Source organism: Chiloscyllium plagiosum, chromosome 40, assembly GCF_004010195.1.
Source record: "Chiloscyllium plagiosum isolate BGI_BamShark_2017 chromosome 40, ASM401019v2, whole genome shotgun sequence".
Taxonomy (NCBI): domain Eukaryota; kingdom Metazoa; phylum Chordata; class Chondrichthyes; order Orectolobiformes; family Hemiscylliidae; genus Chiloscyllium; species Chiloscyllium plagiosum.
In genome coordinates, this window is record NC_057749.1 from 9,076,654 (window position 1) to 9,101,116 (window position 24,463).

The window sequence follows — 24,463 nt, forward strand, 5'->3', positions numbered from 1 at the left end:
ATAGAAATTGCTGGGGAATCTCAGCAGGTCTGGCAACATCTGTGGAGAGACAGAAACACACTTAACATTTCTTGCCCAGTGAACCTTCAGTTCTGAAGATGGGTCACTGGATTCCAAATGTTTCTCTCTCCACAGATGCTGCCAGAAATAGATGCTGTCAGCACTGAAATAAACCCTTCAGTCCAACTCATCCATGCCAACCAGACATCCCAATCTCACCTAGTTCCATCTGCCAGCATTTGGCCCATATTCCTCCAAACCCTTCCTATTCATATACCCATCCAGATGCCTTTTAAATGTTGCAATTGTACCAGCCTCCACCACCTCCACTGGCAGCTCATTCCAAGCACGCACCACCCTCTGTGTAAAAAAGTTACTCCTCCATTTCTTCTTAAATTTGTCCCCACTCATCTTAAACCTATGCCCTTTAGTTTTGGGCTCCTCCAACCTTAGGATAAAGAGCTTGTCTAATTATCCTATCTATGCCCCTCATGATTTTATAAACCTCTATAAGGTCACTCCTCAGCCTCCAATTATCCAATGAAAACAACCCCAGCCTATTCAGCCTCTCCCAATAACTCAAACACTCTGGTTGCAGCAACATCCTTGTAAACCTTTTCTGAACCCTTTTCTGAACAGGAAAGATATGGACACTTTGGTAGAGGGAGCAGAAGAGGTTTACCAGGATGCTGCCTGGATTGGAGGGTATGAGCTATAAGGAGAGGCTAGAAAAACCTGGGTTGTTTTAGCTGGAGAGGTGGAGACTGAGGGGAGAGTTGATAGGAATCTATAAAATTATGAGATGCGTAAATGGGGTTGACAGTTGGAATCTTTTTCGAGTTGAAATGTCTAATATTAGGAGGTTTTCCTTTGATACGAGAGGGGGAAAGTTCAAAGGCGATGTGAGAGGGAAGTGCTTTTACACAGAGAGTGGTTGGAGTCAGAAAGGCACTACACCAGGAGTGGTTGTGGAGGCAAGTATCATAGGGGTGTTCACGGGGCTTTTAGATAAGCAAGGAATGGAGAGATAGGGGCCAAGAGCAGGCAGAAGGAATTCATTTAATTTGCCATCATGTTCAGCACAACAATGGCTGAAGGGCCTGTTTCTGTGCTGTACTGTTTCAAGTTCTAAGCACCTAACGGGTTAAAAGTGGGATATAAGTAGCAAAGACTATCTGAGCAACAGTGGGAAGGACAGAGGCAGATTAAGAGCAATAGCAATGGCTAACCAGCAGGGTTATCATGCAAAAGGTCATATATCTGATCTGATTATTCAGCTTTAAGCATCTAGCTGACTGGACCTCCTCCAGCGGTTAGGAAACTTCATAAATTTATTGGAGCTTCGCATGAATTTCAAAGAACAGCAGGTGGAGAAAAGTCGTCATCCATTCACTTGGGAGTACGAGACCAGGATTTCCACTGGGTGTTTAAATTGTGAGGTACAGGCGTAGGAATTCAAAGTTAATCAGAAAATCTCATACACAGGACAAAATCTCCTCGGTCTAATGCTGAGTCACAAGCCAGGGTGATAACAAGATTAAAGGCACAAGTTCCTCTTTAGTCAGTGCCTCAAACATTTTCATTACTTTGATCTCCTCCTTTTGTAACAAGTGGGAAGATATAAGCAAATGCACATTAAAGCCACTTTTAACTCAATCAAGAGAATATTCATCGCAAAACAGTGCAGGGACACAAAACAGTTTCTTTCAGATTTCAGTCGCTACCAATTTTACAATACCTTTGACTTTGGTACAGAGGATCTTAAAATGACAATAGCTAAGAAAGAACCAAAGCCAAGGGACTGGACTACAGTTTGCATTTTATATGGAACCTTTACAGGAATGCAATTAGAAAAGAAGACCAGACGACACAGTCAAAAGCTTGATCAAGTGTGTGTGTGTGTGTCTGTGTGTGTGTGTGTGTGTGTGTGTCTGTGTGTGTGTGTGTGTGTGTGTGTCTGTGTGTGTGTGTGTGTGTGTGTGTCTGTGTGTGTGTGTGTGTGTGTGTGTCTGTGTGTGTGTGTGTGTGTGTGTGTCTGTGTGTGTGTGTGTGTGTGTGTGTCTGTGTGTGTGTGTGTGTGTGTGTGTCTGTGTGTGTGTGTGTGTGTGTGTGTCTGTGTGTGTGTGTGTGTGTGTGTGTCTGCTGTGTCTGTGTGTGTGTCTGTGTCTGTGTGTGCCTGTGTCTGTGTGTCTGTGTGTGTCTGTGTGTGCGCGCCTGTGTGTGTGTCTCTGTCTGTGTGTGTGTGTGTCTGTGTCTGTGTCTGTGTCTGTGTTGGGGGGGAATGGTTTAAAGAGGTAGCGTTCTGTGGTGTTAATGATGTCAGGCCCAGTTTGTTCCTATTCTTTCAACGTCTCGTGTTTGTGAGAAGAAGGACAATCTTTGCCAAATGGAAGAGACAGGGACCTAAAACTTGGAGCCCAAAACACAGATCAATGGGTGCCACCATTGAACTCCCGCGTTCTGATGTATTTACAGCCTCCTTGGCTGATGGTATTGGCACAAGAATGGGTAGTTTCTTTCATTCACTTACAGAATGCTGGCTCAGTCAGCATTTATTGCCTATCCCTAGTTACCCTTGTCCTTGAGAAGGTAATAGAATCATCAAATCCCTACAGTATGGAATCAGGCCAGTTCGCCCATCAAGTCCTCGGAAGAACATCCCCCCCAGTCTGAACCACCCACTCTCTCCTTGTAACCCTGCATTTCCCATGGCTGGTCCACCTACCCTTCATATCCCTGGACACTATGGGCAATTTCACATGGCCAATCCACTTAACTTTCACATCCTTGGACTGTGGGGGAAGACCAGAGCACCTGGAGGAAACCCACGTAGACACAGGGAGAACGTGCAAACTCCACACAAACAATCGCCCGAGGCTGGAATCGAACACGGGTCTGTGCTGTGAGGCAGCAGTGCTAACCACTGAGCCACCGTGCCGCCCCTGTGGTGGTGAGCTGCCTTTTGGAACTGCCGCAGTCCCTGCGCTGTCGGAAAGCCACAATGCCATGAGGGATGGAGTTCCAGGATTAGCCAAGTCAAGATGGTGAGAGACGTGGGAGTAGACATCGGAGGGAAGAGATCTGAGCCTTCCAGATGGGAGTGAGTCTACCCACCAGTATCTGTCAAGCAACAGTCTCGTAGCTGGAACCACTGGTTTCTCTTGATGGCTGCTGGCCCTTACATAGAAGCAGGGCCAGCTTAACCTGTTCGAGGTCTCCATTGAGGAGCTACAATGGAGTTCAACATACCTGGGTGAGGGCCTGCACCTCATTCAGTGAATTCAGGGCCGTGTCCCGCTGTTCCTGGAGCTCGCTGCTTCTGGCATTGTAATCTAAAGAGCAGAAACAACAACATCTGCTTTTAAAACGGAAACACGGATTCATGCACGACACATCCCTACTGCTGGCTGCAAGTGATGTGCACCCAGAATTTAGATTGTAAATCTCTGGGGCTGGTGGAAGTGCAGACCTCCTACTGGATCTACAGACCTCAGCTACAAATTACTCATGCCACAGATTATACCTCGGATAGATGACTCATGATTAAACATTCATTTGCCTGGCATTGACAGTCCTAGGCTCTATGCAGCAATGACTTACATCTATGTAACAGCTATAGGAACTGAGCAACCCAAGTCATTTCATAAGAGCATTATTGGAACAGATCTTAAAAACACAGATAAGATGGAATGGACTGGGTCAAATAGCATCCTCCTAATAAACATTAGTTTTATGTCTCTGTTAAACATACAGATATCATACTGTTAGAGTGACAGTAATGCAAACCCTGCCAAATTAAACATACCTGCACAAAAATTAACTAATGGAGGCACTATGGTCAGGAAAGCAGAACAACAAATCTACTTCCTCAGGAGGCTAAGGAAATGTGGCATCTCCGTAAAGACACTTGTCAACTTTAACTTTGTGCACTCCAGTCCAACACTGGCATCTCCAAATCACAACTTTTACAGATGCACCATGGAAAGCATTCTATCTGGATACATTAAAGTTTGATACGGCAACTGCTCTGCCCAGGACCATAAGAAACTGCAGAGAGTTGTGACCACAGCCCAGTCCATCACACAAACCAACCTTCCAACCATCTACACTTCTCACTGCCTCAGGAAGGCAGCCAACATCATCAAAGACCCCTCCCACCCCGGTTATAGTCTCTTCCAACCCCTTCTGTCAGGCAGAAGATACAAAAGTTTAAACACAAAAGTTTACATACTGACAAATCGAAGAACAGCTTCTTCCCCGCTGTTATCAGAGCTCAGAATAGACCTCTCAAATTTCAAATCTAATGTTGATCTTGCTCTTTGTGCACCTTCTCTGCAGCTGTAACATTGTATTCCTCACTCTGTTCTATTACTCTAATGCACTTTGTATGGTATGATTTGCCTGTACTGCACGCAAAACAGAACTTTTCACTCTACTGAGGTACAATAATAGATCAAATTTCACATCCTTGATATATCCTTGAAATTGCATCAGCCAGCAAAACTTCCCTGTTAAGATCTCAAAGTGAAAGAAAAACTAACAAATCAAAAGGGAGAGAAAGGATTTGCATTTGTATAGTAACTTCCATAAGCTCAGAATATCTCAAAGAGCTTTATAAGCAATGATGCACTTTACTGGAGTAGCCTCTATTGCGTGTCGGAAAAGTGGCGTCCGATTTGTGTGAGGTGTTTCTTCAGTGCAGTGTTTAAGATGTTTTTTAATCAACCTGTTCGGAGATGCTGTGGCACACTCCTGGAGTAGGTGGGACTTGAACCCAGGCCTCCTGACTTAAAGTACAAACACTACCAACTGTGCCACACTTCCCAGTGCAGTGTTCAATGCTTCTGCCCTTGATTATGTGAGTCTATTTACAATTGATGTGCACTGTGCTTGATTGGAGTGGACTGTGACGAAAGTAACCAAAGCTGTAGAGAGAACCAGAAGGGAAAGCAGTAGCATGGAACAGATATTGTGAGCCATTGTGACTAAAAACTATTACACACAGAGGCTGGAAAGTGAGACACATATAGATTTAGTATACTTTTGGCCGAACAGACTTGATGGGCTATAGGGGCTTTTCTGTACTGTATGATTCTATATCAATCAATGTCATCTCTGTATTGCTATGTGACCTAAAACAGACACCATAATTTACCAGCAGGATGGATAACCTGGGGAGGCAAGGGCTTAGGCCATATTATTGCTGGATTGTTAATCGAGGTAATGTTCCAGGCAACTGGGTTCAAATGATGCCATGGCAGATGGTAGAACTTTATTTCAACAAAAAATTTGGAACTAAGAATCTAATGATGACCATGAGAGCATTGCTGATTGATGGTGAAAGTCCATCTGGTTTATTAATGAAAGAAATTGCCATCCTTATCTGGTCTGGCCTACACATGACTCCAGACCCACAGCAGTGTGGATGACTCTTAAATGCCCTCTGGGCAATTAGGGATGGGCAATAAATGCTGGCCCAGCCAGTAACACAGTCATCCCGTGAATGAATTTTTTTTTAAAAATGAATGATCTACCATAACGTGGAGGAAGGTACATGTCCTCATGTCATTTCGTTGGCCTCTTACTCTGCTACTACAACATATTAAAACAGAATTCATGATGGAGGCACCCAGTAACAGGAACTATTGAGATCGTGATAGGATGGAAGTTAGCTTCAGGTGAAAGAGACAGAAGCAGCCGATAAATTTAAGAAATAATGACAGCAGGAAGGACAGGTGACCAAAATAAACAATGATCAGCAGGAGCGAAACAGGCGATGAAGGAATAATGAAAGAAAGAGCGAGTGAGAAAACTAAAGGGAGAAAGAGAGCCGCAACAAACATCAGGAATGAGAGAGGTGGTTAATAATGGAAAAACCAAGAAAGGGGGAGAGAGAGAAATAACAAAAAAAAAATCAGGGAAAATAAAAAGTCAAAACCAAGGAAGAAGATAACAAGCATTCGGTAAGAAAGAGGTTTAAAAATGAACCAATAGTAGGGACTTAGAAACCACAACAATCAAGCACCACTATCATCTCTCATTGGCTGAACAGATCACCCTTCAGCCAACCTCATTCAGGGGAAAGAGGGACAACGATAAGAGATTACTACCCAGGGAATAAATCACACAGGGAGACCACAACAACACGGTGAACTGTACCTTGCAATTTGGAGCTTATTTCTTCCAGAAAGGAGTCACAACGAGCACATTTCCGAATGGGAGAACTGCAACAGAAGAAGGGGAAACATTAATAGTTTCTGAAGAGCTAGCCAGCGACATTACCAGACAAATGTTCTCATATCCAACTCCTTTTCACATTGAAATTTGAATGTGGTTATTTAAGAGGGCAGTGCCTTTAATGTGTCTAATTGCATGTGTTATAGTTCAGGGGGAGCCTGTGTTGCACTTTTCCCTGCATGTTGCAACCTGGAGCTGTGGATGATGAAGGTACAGAGGGTCCAACAATATTTTCATTTCATGGCTGACCAAGAATTCATCTGGCTCATACCGTTTGCCACTAGCTTGTGTTGGAAGGATTTGCAGGGTGCTCCGTAACCAAACAGGTCGAGTAGATAGTGATGTAGAGGGTGGCGCTGGAAACGCACAGCAGGTCAGGCAGCATCCAAAGAGCAGGGGAGTCAACGCTTCAGGCACAAACCCTTCATCAGCAATGTGATGAAGAGCTTATGTCCAAAACATCAACTCTCCTGCTCCTCTGAAGCTGCCTGACCAGCTGTGCTTTTCCAGCACCACACTTCTTGACTCTGATCTCCAGTATCTGCAGTCCTCACTTTCTCCTAGATAGTGATGTAGTGTGACAATACTGTGGCTTTAAAAGGTGTATTTATGGCGGCACAGTGGCTCAGTGGTTAGCACTGCTGCCTCACAGCACCAGGGTCCCAGGTTTGATTCCAGCCTCGGGCAACTGTTTGTGTGGAGTTTGCACATTTTCCCCATGTCTGCCTGGGTTTCCACTCGGTGCTCCGGCTCCCTCCCACAGTCCAAAGATGTGCAGGTCAGGTGAATTGGCCATTCTAAATTGCCCCGCAGTCTTAGGTGCATCAGTCAGAGGGCAATGTGTCTGGGAGGGTTACTCTTCAGAGGGTTAGTGTGGACTGGTTGCGCCGAAGGGCCTGTTTCCACACTGTAGGGAATCTAATCTAATCTTATTCCTCGTTTTTTTTAAGACAGAGGTAACGAGCAGTCTACCAGAGTCATGAGAATATACAACTTGTAAGACCATTTGTTTTAACATTGGAACAACAGAAGGAGCCTGAATGGGTGGGGTCAAGCTCCCAGAGAACCAGGAGTTTTAGTTTCGCTTTCCATAGTTGCTATTAGGGTCTTGAAGAGATGGAAGCTTTTTTCTCCCGCTCTCTCTCTCAATTACAGTCAAAACCTGGGGGTCCCCTTCCTGCTGGGATTTGCATGTGAAACAATCTGTTTTCTGCACGTGGCTTCTTGCAAAGGGTGTATTTATGGAATGTTGCTATGTTGGAACAGTTAATTAGCAATAGTTACTGTATTTATTATTCTGTTAAGTTTTCCAACAGAGTTAAATTATTCAAATTCTTTGTTTCTTTTGTTGTATTTTAACTATAGTGGATGAATAAACCGTGTTTTGCTTTAAAATTTGGTAGCTTGAAAAATCTGGAATGTAACACCTTTTATTTACCTTTAAAATAAGAAAATGTTGGGGTCCAGGTTATCTTCTTAATATTTTGAGAGGCTTTGGTCTGGTCCATAACATATGGAGACAGGGGCACTGGACTGATAATCAAAAGGACTCAGTTGATGCTCTGGGATTATGGGCTTAAATCCCAGAGCAGCACTCGGTGAAATTTAAATTCCTGGAATGGAAAGCTAATCCTAAAACCCCATCTGGTTCACTCACATCCTTCAGGGAAGTGAACTGCCATCCTTAGCTAGTCTGGCCTATATGGGACTCCAGACCCACAGCAATGTGGTTGACTCTTAATTGCCATCTGAGATGGCTGAGCAAGCCATTCAGTTCAAGGACACTTAGGGATGGGCAACAAATGCTGGCCTTGCTAGCGATGCCCACATCTCACAGAAGAATAAAAGGGAAACAAAAACTTGCCAAATCAAATCCTGAATTGAGACTTGAAGCCAGAATGCCAGGCTGAGAAGCAGGAATATGATGAACTGTGTCCAGTGTATTTGTTTAAATTTCCACATGAATGACAGTAAGGGAAGGTTGGATGAGCAATCTGGAGTTCAGATCTCATAATAGCAAAAACTAATCGTGATTATTGTCATAGAAACCCAACATCAGAAAAGGGAACCGCATAACCCGTTCCTAATCCAGCCTCCACATGGTTCTACTTCAGACAATCAGCTTGATTCGATAAAAGACAATCCTCTACAAATAGCACGTACAGAGGGGAACTCAAAGTACATCGTAGGCAGTTTGTTCCTTTGGAAGGGTTTTGCAGTCAAAACCTTGCAGCCATGAGGCAAGGTCAGGTTGTGAAGGTTGAGGGAGAAACATTACGTAGAACACCAGGGAGAATTCCACCGTTTTTCAAACAGTGCCACATACTGTTTTGCATTCACCTGAGAAAGTGCAATGAGATGTTGGTGTAAGTGTCCATTGAAAGAAGGTACTCCAACAGCACAGCACAATACACTGAAGGCTAAACTAAACTGGAAGCGGAGTTGGAAGTGCCAGGCAAAATGCACATTGAAGTGGCCTTGTGTCTCAGGCTGGTGAACATTAGCAATAAATTCGGCTCTGCTACATGCCAGGTTAGGGTGATCTGCTCAAAGGGATGACGTGGTGGTGCAGTGGTTAGCACTGCTGCCTCACAGCGCCAAGGACCTGGGTTTGATTCCAGCCTCAGGTGGCTGTCTGTGTGAAGTTTGCGCACGCTGCCAGTGTCTGTGTGGGTTTCCTCTGGGTGCTCAATTTCCTCCCATAGTCCAAAGACGTGCAGGTTAGGTGGACTGGCCATGCTAAATTGCCCAAAGTGTCCAGGAATGGGCACGCTAGGTAGATTAGCTTAAGGATCTTGCGAAGAGTTGTAGCTTGGGTTGTGGAGTTGGTTGTAAGTTTCTTCGCTGAGCTGGTGGGTTGTCATGCAAACGTTTTGTCACCGTGTTAGGTAATATCATCGGTGTGATTTCCATGAAGTGTTGATATTCTATTTTGGTTGATATCGAGATGCCCCAGTCTGTTAAGGTGGCTGGTATCACTTCTGGTTTTCATTTGTTGTGGTTTGTATATGGGGTCTATGTCAACATACCTGTTGATGGCATTGCAGGTTGATAATTAGGCCTTAAGGAATTCCCGTGTATGTCTCTGTTTCGCTTGTCCTTTATGTTGTCCCAGTCAAATTGGTGGTCCTCTTTGTCTGCACATACTGAGATGAGGGAGACCTGGTTGTGCCATTTTGCTGTTAGTTGGTGTTTGTGTATCCAGATTGCTAGTTTTCTTCCAGTCTGGCCAATGTAATGTTTGTGACAGTTGTTATATGGGATTTTGTACATCACGTTGGTCCTGCCTGTTATGGGCATGGGATTTTTCATTCTTATGAGTAGTTGGCATAGTGCGGCTGTGGGTTGGTGTACTGTCATGATTCCTAGTAGTCTAATTGTCATTTCTGATTAGACATGGGAAATGTGAGGTTATGGGGATAGAGTAAGAGGTGGGATTCTCTTCGGAGGGTCAGTGTGGGCAGAATGGCCTGCTCCCACACTAGGGATTCTAAGGTGGATGTCTTGGTTTATCAAGTCAAGAACAGACTTTGTTTTTTCCACTTGCAGTTTGAGCAAATTGTGTATCATGAATCAGTGATTGGTTCAGAGGTTATGGTTTCAAGACCAACTCCACAGATCTAAGTCAGCAGGAACGAAACAAGCAATGAGGGAATAAGTGAAAGAGAGAGAACATTGCAGGAGGAGAATTGGAGTGAGAAAACTAAAGGGAACTGCAAGTGACATCAGGAATACGAGGGCTGTTTTATTTAGTCATTAGATGAAGGCATCGCTGGCAAGACCAGCATTTATTACCCATCTCAGAAGGCAGTTAAGAGTCAACCACATTGCTGTGGGTCTGGAGTCACATGTAGGCCAGACAAGATAAAGATGGCAGTTTCCTTACCGAAAAGACATGAGTGATCCAGATGGCTTTTCCTAACAACGGATTCACTGTCACCATTACACCTTTTCTTTCAAAAATTGAATTCAAATTTCACCATCTGACTTGGTGGGATTCCACCTTGGTTTCCAGAACACTCCCTGAATCTCTGGATTAACAGTCCAGCGATAATACCACTAGGCTGTCACCTGCTTGGGTGGTTAATAATGAAAGAAACCAAGAAAGGAGGGAGAAAGAGATAACAAATAAAATCAAGGAAAATAAAAAGTCACAACTAAGGATGAATATGACAAACACTGGGTATGACAGAGGTTTCAAAATGAACCAATCGCAGTGACTCAGGAACAACAACAATCAAGCACCACTATCATCTCTCAGGGCTGATACTGCGGTGCAATAATTGAGGGAGTGCTACACTGTCAGAAATACTGTTGCTCAAATGAGATGTCAAACTGAGATCTCCTCTACGTTCTCGGTTGGTGTAAAATAGCCCGGGGCACTTTTGCGAGGAAGGTTTCACCAAATTGTCCTTGTCAACATGGATCCCTCAACCAGAAACAGCAAAAAGCTCTCGTCTGTTCACGGTCCCATTGCAGGATCTTGCAGTGAACAAAATGGTTGCCAGGTTTCCGACAGCATTGGACCCTCGTCCAAGGGGTTACCAGTTACAACTCTCAGTCTCACCTCTGGTGCTTTTCGGATTCTTCACGCATGCTCCTTTGCTGGTGAGGTTTTCCCAAAACTTCCATTTCGGCCATCTGCAAAACATCAACAAGAGTAGAGGGACTGTATTCAGGACCATGGACCATCAACTACAACAACTCACATTGACATAGCAGCCTGAACTTTGGAAAATCTCCAGGTGCTGCACAGAAACATAATTTTCCATTGGCCCACGTAAGGAGATGTTAACAAAGGTGATCATTAGCTGGGTCACAGAGATCTGTTTTGAGGAGTGTCTTAAAGGAGGAAAGGAAGAGAGATTCAAAAACTAAATTTCACAGTTTAGGTCCCAGACAGCTGAAGGCATGAGCACCAATGGTAGGCCCAACTTGGACGTGTGCAGAGATTCCAGACTTAGAAATCTTCAAAGACCCCTAACAGACCCAGTGAGAGTTACATTGTTCCTGGAGTAAGCCTTTCCCGTGAGCAGGAAGTTGATACTCCATGAAGAATGTCGATGGGATCCACCAATGAAGTTTTTTTACCTGGAATCACAAATTCTGTCCCAAATTCAGACAGTGATGTGTCAAGACTGGAAGCCTGGGCTATAATTGCCACTGCCCTGTGGCCATATGCTTCATATACAATTAATTAATATTATTATTTTATACGCAAGGTTGCTCGCAGCAATTGGCCAATTCAGAGAGGTCTCCCATTGGAGGCCTGTGGTAGCAAATCCTTTTGTGTGTCAATAATGTTAGAGTGGTAAGTTGAACTTGAATCACAGCACGTAGAAACTCGACAAGAGAGAGGAAGAAACCTTTAACTAACAAACCTTCAGTTCCAGTGACGAAATCTTAATTTCAAGTTCAGTCTTCTCTGTCTTTCGGAGCCTTTCAATTTGTCTTAATGCTTGTTCCCTGGAAACAGGCCCAGAAACAGTTAGGGGAGTCATAGAGATGTACAGCACGGAAATAGACTCTTCACTCCAACCCGTCCATCCCGACTAGATATCCTAAATTAATCTAGTCCCTTTTAGAGTCATAGAGATGTACAGCACAGAAACAGACCCTTCGGTCCAACCCGTCCATCCCGACTAGATATCCTAAAGTAATCTAGTCCCTTTTAGAGTCAGAGAGATGTACAGCACTGAAACTGACCTTTTGGCCCAACCCGTCCATGCCGACCAGATATCGCAACCTAATCTCGTTCCATTTGCCAGCACCCAGCCCATATCCCTCTCAACCTTTGCTAATCATATACTCATCCAGATGCCTTTTAAATAATGCAATTTTACCAGCCTCCACCACTTCCTCTGGCAGCTCATCCCATACACATACCACTCTCTGCGTGAAAAAATTGCCCCAGAGGTCCCTTTTTAATCTTTTCCGCATCACCTTAAACCTGTGCCCTCTAGTTTGGACTCCTGACCCCGGGGAAAAGACCGTATCTATTTATCCTACCTACGCCCCTCATGATTTTATAAACTTCTATAAGATCTCCTCTCAGCCTCCGACCCTCCAGGGAAAATAGTCCTAGTCTATTCAGCCTCTCCCTACAGCTCAAACTCTCCAACCCTGGCAACATTCTTGTAAATCTTTTCTGAACCCTTTCAAGTTTCACAGCATCTTTCCTATAGGAGGGAGTCCAGAATTGAATGCAGTATTTCAGAAGTGGCCTAACCAATGTCCTATATAGCTGCAACATGACCTCCCAACAATCCTGGGGCAGTATAGCATCTCTTCAGATGTACCCGTGTCCCTCAAAATACTTTGGCCAAGGCAACAAACTAGTCCCAAGAAGGTTAGCATATTTATACTGGAGTGTGGGAGTCCCTGGTCTTTATTGCCCATCTATAAAGGAGGCGATATTGTGCCAATTTTTCGTTGCATTCCTTGCACTGAATATCTCCCTGGAACTGTCCGGCAGGGAGTTACAGGATTCTGACCCAGTGACGATGAAGTAACAGGCTGCCCAGGAGCACTCCAGTTTCCTTCCATTTCTCCCTCGACCTGCCTATCAGAGACTTCAGTGTACTTAACAACCAAGCCTCTAAAGAATTCCACACATTAACTCCCCTTGGAGAGAAGGAATTCCGCCTCATCGCTCTTAAATGGGAGACCCCTGGTTCTGAGATTGTCCCCTCGGACCCTCAACTCTCAAATAAGGCAAAACAACCTTTCCACATCTACCCTGTCCAGTCCCCGAAGAATGTTTTAATAAGGTCGCCCCCTTAATTTTCTAAACTCTGTGTTTAGTGAGTACGGGCACAACCCATTCAAACTCTCAAAAGAAAATTTTCCCATGAGCAGAACCAACATGGAGAATCTTCTCTGGACTGCCTCCGATATATGTTCCCTGACATAACGGAACCAAAACTGTCCGGGTTTGATCGGACTGGTGCCTTGTCTAATTTAAGCAAAATGTCCCAATTTTGCAGGGAATTCTTTCAGTGTGGAAAGAGGCCATTCAGCCCATCGAGTCCACACTGACCCTCCAAAAGAGCATCCCACCCAGACCTAGCCCACCCCCCCACTACTCCATCCCTGTAGTCCCACTTTTACCAACATTAACTCGCCTGGCCTGCATGCCTCTGGACTCTAAAGGAAATTCAGTGTGGCCAATCCACCCTGACTTGCACATCTTTGGACTGTGGGAGGAAACTGGAGCACCCTGAGGAAACCCACGCAGAGTATGTGCAAACTCCACACAGACAGTCACCCATCGAACCCAGGTCCTTGGTGCTGTGAGGCAGTTGTGCTAACCACTGAGTCACATACCACCCATTAATACTCCATTTCCTTTGGACTGCAGGCCAACAGTTTGTTTGTCTTCCCTTTTATGCAGTGAACCTAGATGCGAGCTCACTGTGATTCATACATAGGGACTTCCAGATCCCTGGGTGCTGCAGCTTTATGCAATCCTTCCCCATTTTCCCTCAAGAGGTTAACATGTGGATATCTCTCCCCAGCATAACTGTTGAGACTGGGTAATTGAATTGGATCAAGGTTGAGTTAGATTTTAATCAATAGGAAAGTCAACCATTTTGGGGATCAGACAGATCAGTGGAGTTGAAGTCACAATCAAATCAGATCTCCTCGACAGGCAGAGCAGGATCAGTGGGCCAAATGGCCTACTTTTGCCCTTAAATCTTGTGTCCCTGTAGATCACAGTAAGGCAGATAGAATGCCAATTTCTAAGTGTGCAACAGGTTTATCTATTGTGCTTTAAAAAGTCACTACACACACAAAATGTTTGTACTTATCACTATCTCAGTTTCAGTATCTGGCAGCTTCTGTGCTGTCTGATGACTTTGGTTCTGAGTCAACTCTAAGTTTTAAGCAATCAAGCACCATGAACATTGGTTCTGAGAGTCTGGTCACTGATCTAACAGTGAACAAATGAATACCCAGACCTCTATATCACATCACATCTGTTGTACAACTAACCAATAATAAGCAAGTTGGATAATGGATACCGCCCTGCCCCTTCCTCCTGTGAGACATTTCAATCAGCCTGGTACTTAGAGCTAGATCACCCATTCTATCTGCCTTACTGTGATCTGCAGGGACACAAGATTTAGGGGCAAGAGTAGACCATTCGGCCCACTGATCCTGCTCGGTCTGTCGAGGGGATCTGATTTGATTGTGACTTCAACTCCACCGATCTGTCTGATCCCCAAAACTGTTGACTTTCCTATTGATTAAAATTGGACATAATCCTGAAGGTTTAATTATACGTCCTCATGGCTCCAACCTCATAGAGTTAAAGAGATTTACAGCATGGAATCACCCTTTGGCCCAATTTGTCCATGCTGTCCAGTTTCACAATTAATCTAGTCCCATTTGCCTGCATTTGGTCCATATCTCTCCATACCTCCCTTTCTAAATGTTCCTTAAATGATGAAATTGTACTCACCTCCACCACTACGTCTGGCAGCATGTTCCAGATACTCACCACCCTCTTGTGAAAAATTGCCCCTCTGAACCATTTCGTATCTCTCCCCTCTCACCTTAAACCTATGCCCTCTAGGGTAAAAGCTGTAGGCTTTCTATTTTATCTATGTCCCTCATGATTTTACAGACCTCTATAAGGTCACCCCCCAGTCTCCCATGCTCCAGGGAAAAGACTCCCAGCCTATCCAGCCTCTCCTTATAACTCAAACCTTCCAGTCCAGGTAACATCCTAGTAAATCTTTCAGCACTCTATTAGGTTAATTACTATCCTTTCTATGGTAGAGTGGCCAGAACTGCACACAGTACAGGTAGACAATCCTTTATCCGAAATGCTCGGGACCAGCTGTTTTTCGGAATTCAGAACTTTTCGGTTTTCAAAATAAGTGACAGTTTAATGGTGAAATTTTAAAAACATCTTACCAGAGGAGCAGACTTCTAAGTAAGAATGTGTTTGGCCACACCCCACCCCCATGTCGCATCTGAGTGACACGCATCGAGTGGGTGTCTACTTGGATTAACTGTTTGCAGGCCAAACCCCCTCTTTAATAAGAAAATACTTTTTAAAAAAACTTCAGATTTTGGAACTTTTCGGTTTTTGTATGTTCGAGTAAAGGATCTTCTACCTGCACTCCAAATGTGGCCTCACCAATGTCTTGTAACCTCCCATTAAAACTACCATTCACTCCATCTCCAATATTTTTGTTGACAACGAAATGTTATCAAGAAATTGAAAGGGATATTTTGTTTTTGTGCCATTAGTTTAGATTCCCTACAGTGTGGAAACAGGCCCTTCGGCCCAACCAGTCCACACTGACCCTCGGAAGAGTAACCCACCCAGATCCATTTCCCTCTGACTAATGTACCTAACACTATGGGCAATTTACCACGGCCAATTCATCTGACCTGCACATCTTTGGACAGACACGGGGAGAAAATGCAAAACTCCACGTAGACAGCTGCCCAAGGCTGGAATCAAACCTGGGACCCTTGTGCTGTGAGACTGCAGTGCTAACCACTGAGCCACCGTGCCACAAGTGATTGTTCTCTTTTATTTGCTCAATAACTCTGAGCAGGAGCTTAAAGTTAAGAATCTGGAGGAGCTGGGGAAACTCAAATCTTTACAGAGCTCCTGTACAGACACAGACCAGCCCATGGCTCAAACCCAAACTGCTTGCCACCAGAGATACAACTCCTGGAGAGCATTAGCAGTCTGTACTTTATCTACGTTGATCCCAATAATGCAACTCGATGGAATTAGAAGGAACTCAAGAATAGGAAAAGTGCTATGGAAAATTACTGCGAGCAAGAAGGCCTTTCAACCCATCATGACCATGCTGACGGACAATGAGACTTCAGCTAAATCCCGTTTTCCACCTCTTGGTCAGTAGTGCTGTGGGTTATGTCACTTTAAGGGTTTTTCCAAGACTTCCTTCACTGTGTTGTGTCCTGCCTCTGCCACCCTTTGAGACAGTGAGCTCCACATCTCTACTACCCTCTGGATTAAAGAACTTTCCCTTGAATCCTTTTGTCCTCAATCAGAATCTAACTTTCGTAAAAGGAAAGAACTGTCGGGGCTTGAAATATGAAACAAAGCCAGAAACCCCTGGAGAAACTCAGCATCTGTGCAGAGGGGAAGCAGAGTTAATGTTTCCAGTCCAGTGACCTTTCTTGAGACCCAGACACTGGTAACTGGACTCGAAACGTTAACTCTGTTTTCTCTCCACAGCTGCTGTCAGAACTGCTGAGTTGTTCCAGCAATTTCAAAATCAACATTGTTTAGTTGTGGAACCCTCAAAGAAGGGGAAACAGAATACTCATCTCCAACCTGTCTCAACCGGTTGTAATTTTATGCACTTTAATTCAATCCCCACTCAACCTCCTCAGTTCAAAAGAAGACTCTTTATTCTGACAACTTGAAAGTCAGCCGGGTCAAACTGCAGTGATTCACTCACTGGCATTATAAGAAACTGTTCCTAAAAGGAGACAATTGCCAAAGAAAAACGTCATTTCTCCGTGACCTGTATTCATCTTTGTTTAAATCAACCCTTTTCAAATCGGAAGACGACAGCACGATCCACTTGCTAATCACAATCACACAGCCTTTTCTGAAAAAAAAACTCAGGGCACTCTCCATTTAATGTATGGGCGATGGGGGTGGAAGGAGATGGCATGATTCACGCAACTTACTTTTCTGCAATTTCTTGCTTTAATGAAGTGACCAGGAGTTCCAACCTTTGATTCTCCAAGCTACATTCAGAGTACTGTGGGAGAAAATGTGCATTGTTAAGTTGTGCAAGACGATGCAACACAGAGCCTGATACTTTGATCTTGAAGTGAATGTATGGTTTTAGCAAAATGAACTGTCTGTCACCTCCCCCTGCTGGTTTGATTTGGAGTCATAGAGCTATACAGCATGGAACCAGACCTTTCAGTCCAACTGGTCCATGCCAACCAGATATCCTAAATTAATCTAGTCCCATTTGCCAGCATTTGGCCCATATCCCTCTAAACCCTTCCTAGTCATCCCTTTTTTAAATTCATTTACAGGATGAGGGCATCTCTGGCTGGGCCAGCATTTATTGCCCATCCCTAATTACCCAGAGGGCAGTTAAGAGTTAGCTTGGATGGCTGGTTTGCAATGCAATGCAGAGAGGTGCCAACAGCATAGGTTCAATTCCTGCACTGGCTGTGGTTACTGTGAAAGATTCTCTTTTTCAACCGCTCCCCTTGCCTGAGGTGTGGCGACCCTCATATGAAACAACCACCAATCATCCTTCTCTCACTAATGAGAGAGTAGGCCTCTGGGACTATGGTAACACTAGCTTTTTGTTTTGTCGCAGCTTTATGAGTGATTAATTCAGCTCAAGGAACCTTGCTGAATCTAAATAGGTTCACGGTTGTAAGTCTGGGAAAAGAACAGTTGGAGGTCTCAAGGCTTCAGAGAAAGGAGGGAGCCCCCTGTCTGCAGTCATGACTTTTAACATTATCACTAAGGACCACCAAATTACATCACACACGCATTTGCAGACCTTCCTAAAATCACCAAATACTTTTTGCAAACTCTTCAGGAGCCAAAGTGCCTCAGATCACCCATTTCCAAACTGATGATCACAAAACTTCCCGTGACTTTTAATCCGCTACTGACTGAAGTGATTCACTGAATAAGCTGATGCAGTCCCCACAGTTCAGTGAACAACCAAGGCAAATGTCCCAGCTGAATTGTAGATCATAAATATGCAGTGGAATGACAAAATGATTCATTATGGATTTGATACATTAGAAATAAATGAATTGCAACCACACGGCACACAGTGCTCTGCATGTTAAGGGAATGACCACAAGATATGCAATGTCAAGTGAGGACAGAAGACAATATTAATTATTGGTACGTTGTCAGTGCTGATTGAAGGAAAAGGTGAGGGAAAGGAGAAAAATGGTGGAGAGGGTGAAGGAAAGGGAAGAGATAAATGGGAAAGAGTGGAGGAAAGTGAAAAAGAGCAAGAAAAAGTGAGAAGGAGCAAGAAAAGGAGGGAAAGAGCACGAAAAGGAGGGAAAAAGTGAAAAGGGAAAGAGTGAAAAAAGAAAGAGCTAGAAAAGGAGGGAAAGAGTGGAGGGAAAAGAGGGGAGGAGTAGAGGGAAAGAGTGAGAAAAGGAGGGTAACAGCGAGAAAAGGAAGGGAACAATGAGAACAGGAGGGAAAAAGTGAAGGCAAAGACTGAGAAAAGGAGTGTAAGAGTGGAGGGAAAGAGGGAGAAAAGAAAGGAAAGTGCAGTGCAAATGAACAAAAAAAAGGGACAGAGAACGAATATGTTAAGACACACATTGGAGTAACAATATTTTTAAACAAACTTTTCTTTGCACTACACTCAGTTCTGCTCCGATCAGAAAAATATTGGAGAAAAAAATGAATTAAACACAACAGTAAAATTTCCTTAAACAAGTGTGTCGACTGAAATATTTCCTCTGTAGTCGGAGGCAGAAAAAAGACGTTAAAATAGCAAACAGCCAACACTTCTGAACAGTTCAACATTTCCGGCAATATTAACACCTAAACAGAATTGGAAAAAATGACGAATTCCGTTTTCACCATCATCAATATATTTCGATAATAACACGCTTGACTCATGCATCTTGGTGATGGGGAATTGAAGTGGTTATAGCAAGTGAGGAAATTATGAGGAGTTGAAGCCAGAAAGAGGAGTAAAGCAGGTTTTTTTGGGTGAGAACTGAAACGGCAGGAGTCCATGTTTGCTGTTAGTTTGGAATTCATGCAGCAGTTTGCGACTATAGCAGCAGAGTGGCTGCTTTTGACATTATGCTGGCATCACAGTGTAGGTTATGGAGAGTGCGAGTCAAAGAGCTTTACTTATAATGGAATCTCACTGTGCACTGGGGGCCATTCCTGGCTGTCATCAATGGCCTCTTCACCAACCAAGAATCAACCTGATGAAGGAGACCAGACATGAGAGATGGAATATTTTATTTCCTTGCCTCATTATTTTATCCTAATAGTAATATCATCAAAGAGCATTCAAGACATCATGGTGCATTGCCATGTGAAACCAGAACAGTTTATTGGTTATATGCACCACACACCACCAAAACATTATAGAAGTTAAATTGCGAATGCTTTGGGCCCATGGAGCGAAATCTCAGTGAGCTGTCAGTGTATGGAAGAGAAGCGAATATCACAGCTATTACAGAGATATGCTGCAGCACTGAACTTTGAATGGAACTGGACACCTAGGAATGACAGGACACTAGGAAAAAGTTGGGGGGGGGGGGGTGCTCTGTAAGTTAATGATGGGTTTCGCACAATGGAGAAGAATGACCTAGGTTCATAAAACCAAGAGGTGGAAACGGTTTGGAAACTGTGGTAACAGAAATGATGACAGCATGAGTCACTTGTGGGAGTGGTGTACAGGCTCCTAACAGTAACCACATGGTAGTTGGGAGCTTAAAGGAAGAAATTATGATAGCTTATCAAAAAGGCACAGCAGTAACCATGGGAAATTTTGATTTTTATAAAAGCTGGACAAACCCAATGGGTAAAGGTAGCCCAGAGGAGGAGCAGATAGAATGGTGTCAGGATAGTTCTAGGCTTCTTGATGAAGGGCCTTTGCACGAAATGTCAACTTTCCTGCTCCTCGGATGCTGCCTGATCTGCTATGCTTTTCCAGCATCACTCTCATCTTACTCATAATTCTAGGCTTGACTGGAGACCACATTTGACCTGGTATTGTGCGATGAGTTAGGACTGATTAATTATCTCATCATCAAGGTATTCCTAAACAGCAGCAAACAAAATATGATTGAATTTTATAGTCACTTTGAGGGAGAGAGGAGTGGATCTTATTTGCTTAAATTTAAACAGGAGGACATTAAAGCAGAGTTGGCCAAAGTGAATTGAGGTCAAAGGTTAGGTCAGTAAGAAGGCATCATAGTCCCACCAGACCATAGGGCTGCTCTCTCATTAGAGAGAGGCGACTGGTGGTAGTTTAACCTGAGGGTCACTGTGCCTCAGGTAAGGGGAGAGTTTGAGAAGGAGAGTCCTATGAGGTAACCTCAGCTGATGCAGAAATTGAACCCACGTCACTCTTGTGTTTAAGTGGGTATTACAGACTACACTCCAATGAGAAAGCATAGTTCCATCATCCGTGATTGGCTAGAAATGCTAAAGACAGCATCGAACTGAAAGAAAAGACAGATCACCTTGCAATGGCAGGCAACGGGTCAGACCATTGATTTTTAAAGAAACCGCAAAGAACCACCAGAAAATTAAGAAAGTGGGACAAATGAGAGAATCCAGGGTTAGCTAGCCAGAAATATAAAAACAGGCAGTAAGAGTTTCTATGATTATTTAAAAAAGAAAAGAGTTAATAAAATTAATGTTGATTCTACAGAAAGTGAGACTGGAGAATTAATCATGGAAAATAAAGAGTTGGCAGGAGAAATAAACAGGTATTTTGAATCAGTCGTCTCTACAATGGACACAAGTAACATCCTGGATCTATCTCAACTGCCCCTCATATCCCCAAACATCATTATTGTAAACCTCCTCCAATGCCAGCACATCCATCGTTAGGTACACAGCCCAAAACTGCTCACTATATTCCAAATGGAGTTTGACCAGAGCCTTATACAGCCTCAGCAGTACATCCCCGCACCTGTATTCTAGTCCTCTTGAAGTGAATGCTAACATTGCATTTGCCTTCCTAACTGCTATCTGAATCTGCATGTTAACCTTCAGGGAATCTTGAACTAGGAATTCCAAATTCTTTTGTGCTTCAGATTCCCAAGACCTTTTCCCTAATTAGAAAATGGTCTACACCTCTGTTCTTCCTGCCATAGTGTGAAATCTTACAATAGAAACATAACCTGAACATAGGAACAGGAGTAGGCCATTTGGCCCTTGAGCCTGTTCCACCATTCAATGAAACCATGGCTAAACTGTACTCTAAATCGATATATCTGCCATATATCCCTTAATATCTTATTATAGATCCAATATGTAAAATTAAAGATGATATATAAATGTGAGTAGGTGGTGAAAATAGGATCTCTCCTGGAATCCCAGTGAAACAGGATTCTGATGCACTTGGAAACAATGTAAATTGCATTTAGATATCCGTCAGTCAGTCACTGACTGAGGCCAGCGGCACTGGCATTGTCGTAAGACCAGCCTGACCCTTTTGCAAACCTACAGAAGACCCAGGCTCGAGCCCAGCAATAAATGAGCCACATGTCTCTAAATCTGTGGGCAACTGTGGGAAAGCAGCTGTGCAACATGTAACATAATCTGATCAAACAAAAACTCGCATCAAGAGGAAGTTGGTATAATGTATATAAATAAACACATTGGTGCTCCGCTCCCACAATTCATCCCTGTTTACACTGAGCTCAAAAGGAGCCCCTTCACGAAAGGAGAGAGAATAATGGCCATTCTGTAACATAATGTGCTTCACATCCCTTTATGTGCTGCTAGTGTCGCTCAACCATTCATCAAAAGCAACATTAAAACAGGTTTAGTCACGTCTGTTCCATGTATCTGTGATTTGGTCTTGGAGGTGTTTGCTCTGCATTATTACAAAATTATAAGAAAGCTGCTTAATTTTGTTTACCAGCTCAGCAGCGAGTTGGGAGAGTAGGTTAATGCTTGAACTGACTACCATGTTGGTAAGTAGATTCAACAACCCCCCCTCCATATCTGCTGCTCTGTCCTTTAAGAGGGCTGTTGTACAAGAGGTGATGGGAGTTATATGACTGGTACATATGCTCTGATCAGACCTCATTGGGGGAACCGCTTTTAGTGCTGGACCCTACACCCTTGGATACAGAACTGGCTTAGTCATAGGAGACAGAGGGTAGCGGTGGAAGGAAGCTTTTCAGAATGGAGAGTTGTGGCTAGTGATGTCCCATAGGGATCAGTGCTGGGACCTCTGCTGTTCGTGATCTACATAAATGATTTGGAAGAAAATGTTGCTGGTCTAATTAGTAAGTTTGTGGATGATTGGTGAAGTTGCCGATAGTGAGGAGGATTATCAGAGGGTACAGCAGGATATAGATCAGTTGGAAGCATGGGCAGAAACACGGCAGGTGGAGTTTAACCCGGACAAATGTGAGGTGATGCATTTTGGAAGGTCAAGTACAGGTGAAAATTATACAGTGAATGGCAGAACCCTTCGGAGTATTGATATGCAGAGGGATCTGGGTGTTCAGGACCACAGATCACTGAAGGTGACTGCACAGGTAGATCAGGCAGTACAAAAGGCCTATGGCATATTTGTCTTCATTGGAAGGGGCATTGAGTTTAAAGATAGACAAGTTATGCTGCAACTTTATAGAACCACATTTGGAATATTGCATACAGTTCTGGTCACCACACTACCAGAAGGATGTGGATACTTTGGAGAGGGTACAGAAAAAGTTTACCAGGACGTTACATGGTATGGGGGATTTTAGCGATGAAGAAAGCTGAGATAGACTGGGTTTGTTTTCAGTGAAATGCACGAGGTTGAGAGAGGTTTGTCAGATTATGCATGGCATGGATCGAGTTGGCAAGTGTGAGGCTTTTTTCAAGGGTGGACGGGGTCAATTACTAGGTTCAAGTTGCAAAGGGTGGGGAGGGTGTAGTTTAAAAGAGATGTGTGAGGCAAGTTTTTCCACTTAAAAAGTGTAGTGAGTGCCTGAAACACGCTGCCAGAGGAGGTAGAGGAAGCAGATACAATAGCAGCATTCAAGAAGCACCTGGATGAATATAGGAATAGGAAGGGAATAGAGGGATACGGATCCTGTAAGGGAAGACAGTTTTAGTACAAAGGGCAAAGTGTGTCGGCGTTGGCTTGGAGGGCCGAAGGTCCTGTTCCTGTGCTGTATCGTTCTTTGTTCTTGTAAAGGCCACTTTTCTTTTTTTGTACTGCAGGTTGCAACATATAAAACCATACTGCTTTAGACCAAAGGAGAGGATGTTGCAATAAAAAAAATCAAGTAAGCAGAACTTCTTGTGAGCTGCATTGACAAAGTTACCTTGTTCAAACAGTGGGGGAGGTGGCTACATATCGCAGTTCAGGGGCTGGACATTGAGGGCAGTTTTGTCCAGTGTTAGAACCATCGCTGAATTTTTATTCATTTTACTTTTAATTATTTTATTGATTTTTGGTTTGGTTTTGAAGATGTCTTGTGGATGTTGTGAAACAATTTGTGGGGGAAAAGAAAAGAAGGGACCAAATAAGCTATAGTTTGTTTGACAAGTCAGGTTTGGAGGTGAATTGCAGACAGTGCTTTGATAAAAAGGATTCTTACAGCCACAGCAACTCCAAAAATTGTGTTTAAACAGAAAGCAGAAGTTGGCATTGAACGAGTCAGTGCCTAGGAAATTGGTTCCAGCAAGTCTGGAAGAGACCCTATCTTCAAGCAGATGGCAGCTGTTGAATGGTAATTGAGGCTTTAGGAAGAGATGTTCAGTGGAATCACAACAGAAGTTGTCTTTTATTTAAACTATGTTTTCTGGGAGAGCACAGTGTAAAGATTTAAAAGCTTCCTGCCGAATGTACCATTTCAGCTTGTGAATGAGTAGAAAGCCGAATTACAAGGAATCCTGCCTTAGCCTGGGGGAACTGAAAAGCTGACCCTAATCTGCAGTTTCAGGAAAGCAATCAACGAATCCTTGATTTATATCTATGATACAATGCATCGCTAAAAGCATTTATGGAATGTGACCAGTTTTATTATTTATTCCTTAACTGTGTTTATTTGTCTTTCTCTGTGAATAGGAGCTGAAAACAAATGTTTCGGGTTGAAAGTTTAGACATTAATTAGCCTCCCTTGTTATCCAATTTTTTTCCTATGCTAAGGTTATTGTGCATTTAATAAATATTGAAGTCTTCTACAACACCAGTGTGTGGACTCAATTATCCACAAAGTCTGAAATTGGTTCTCAAAAGTCTGCTTACGAACAACTGGAGGATTGCTTGGGGCTTTAGTTGTACGGGTGGTGAATACAGAGGTAGATAGGCTGACTTAGTTTGCTGCCTGCCCTGAGTCCTAACACCAGTGACAGACTTTGGATTTGTTGTCATCAAGGAGAGTGAGAATGAGAGTGAGAGTGAGAGTGAGATTGAGAGTGAGAGTGAGAGAGAGTGAACCAGTGAGAGTGGGAGTGGGAGTGAAATAGAGAAAGTGAGAGTGAGAGAGAGAGGTTGAGAGAGCGAGAGTGAGAGAGGTT

General features: G+C 43.6%; 1 protein-coding gene across 2 annotated transcripts in view; it reads right to left on the reverse strand.

Moving 5' to 3' along the window:
- Positions 1-24,463, reverse strand: part of LOC122542484 (restin homolog) — a 117,924-nt gene that overhangs the window by 12,894 nt on the left and 80,567 nt on the right. Inside the window, exons 23-28 of one of the 2 annotated variants that reach the window (XM_043680250.1) lie at positions 19,123-19,182; positions 16,927-17,000; positions 11,619-11,703; positions 10,805-10,878; positions 6,160-6,224; positions 3,250-3,332 (exon numbers count right to left, since the gene is read on the reverse strand). In XM_043680250.1, the coding sequence (XP_043536185.1) occupies positions 3,250-3,332; positions 6,160-6,224; positions 10,805-10,878; positions 11,619-11,703; positions 16,927-17,000; positions 19,123-19,182 (441 nt within the window). The remainder of the gene's footprint in view (positions 1-3,249; positions 3,333-6,159; positions 6,225-10,804; positions 10,879-11,618; positions 11,704-16,926; positions 17,001-19,122; positions 19,183-24,463) is intronic. The other variant, XM_043680251.1, reaches the window with a different exon arrangement.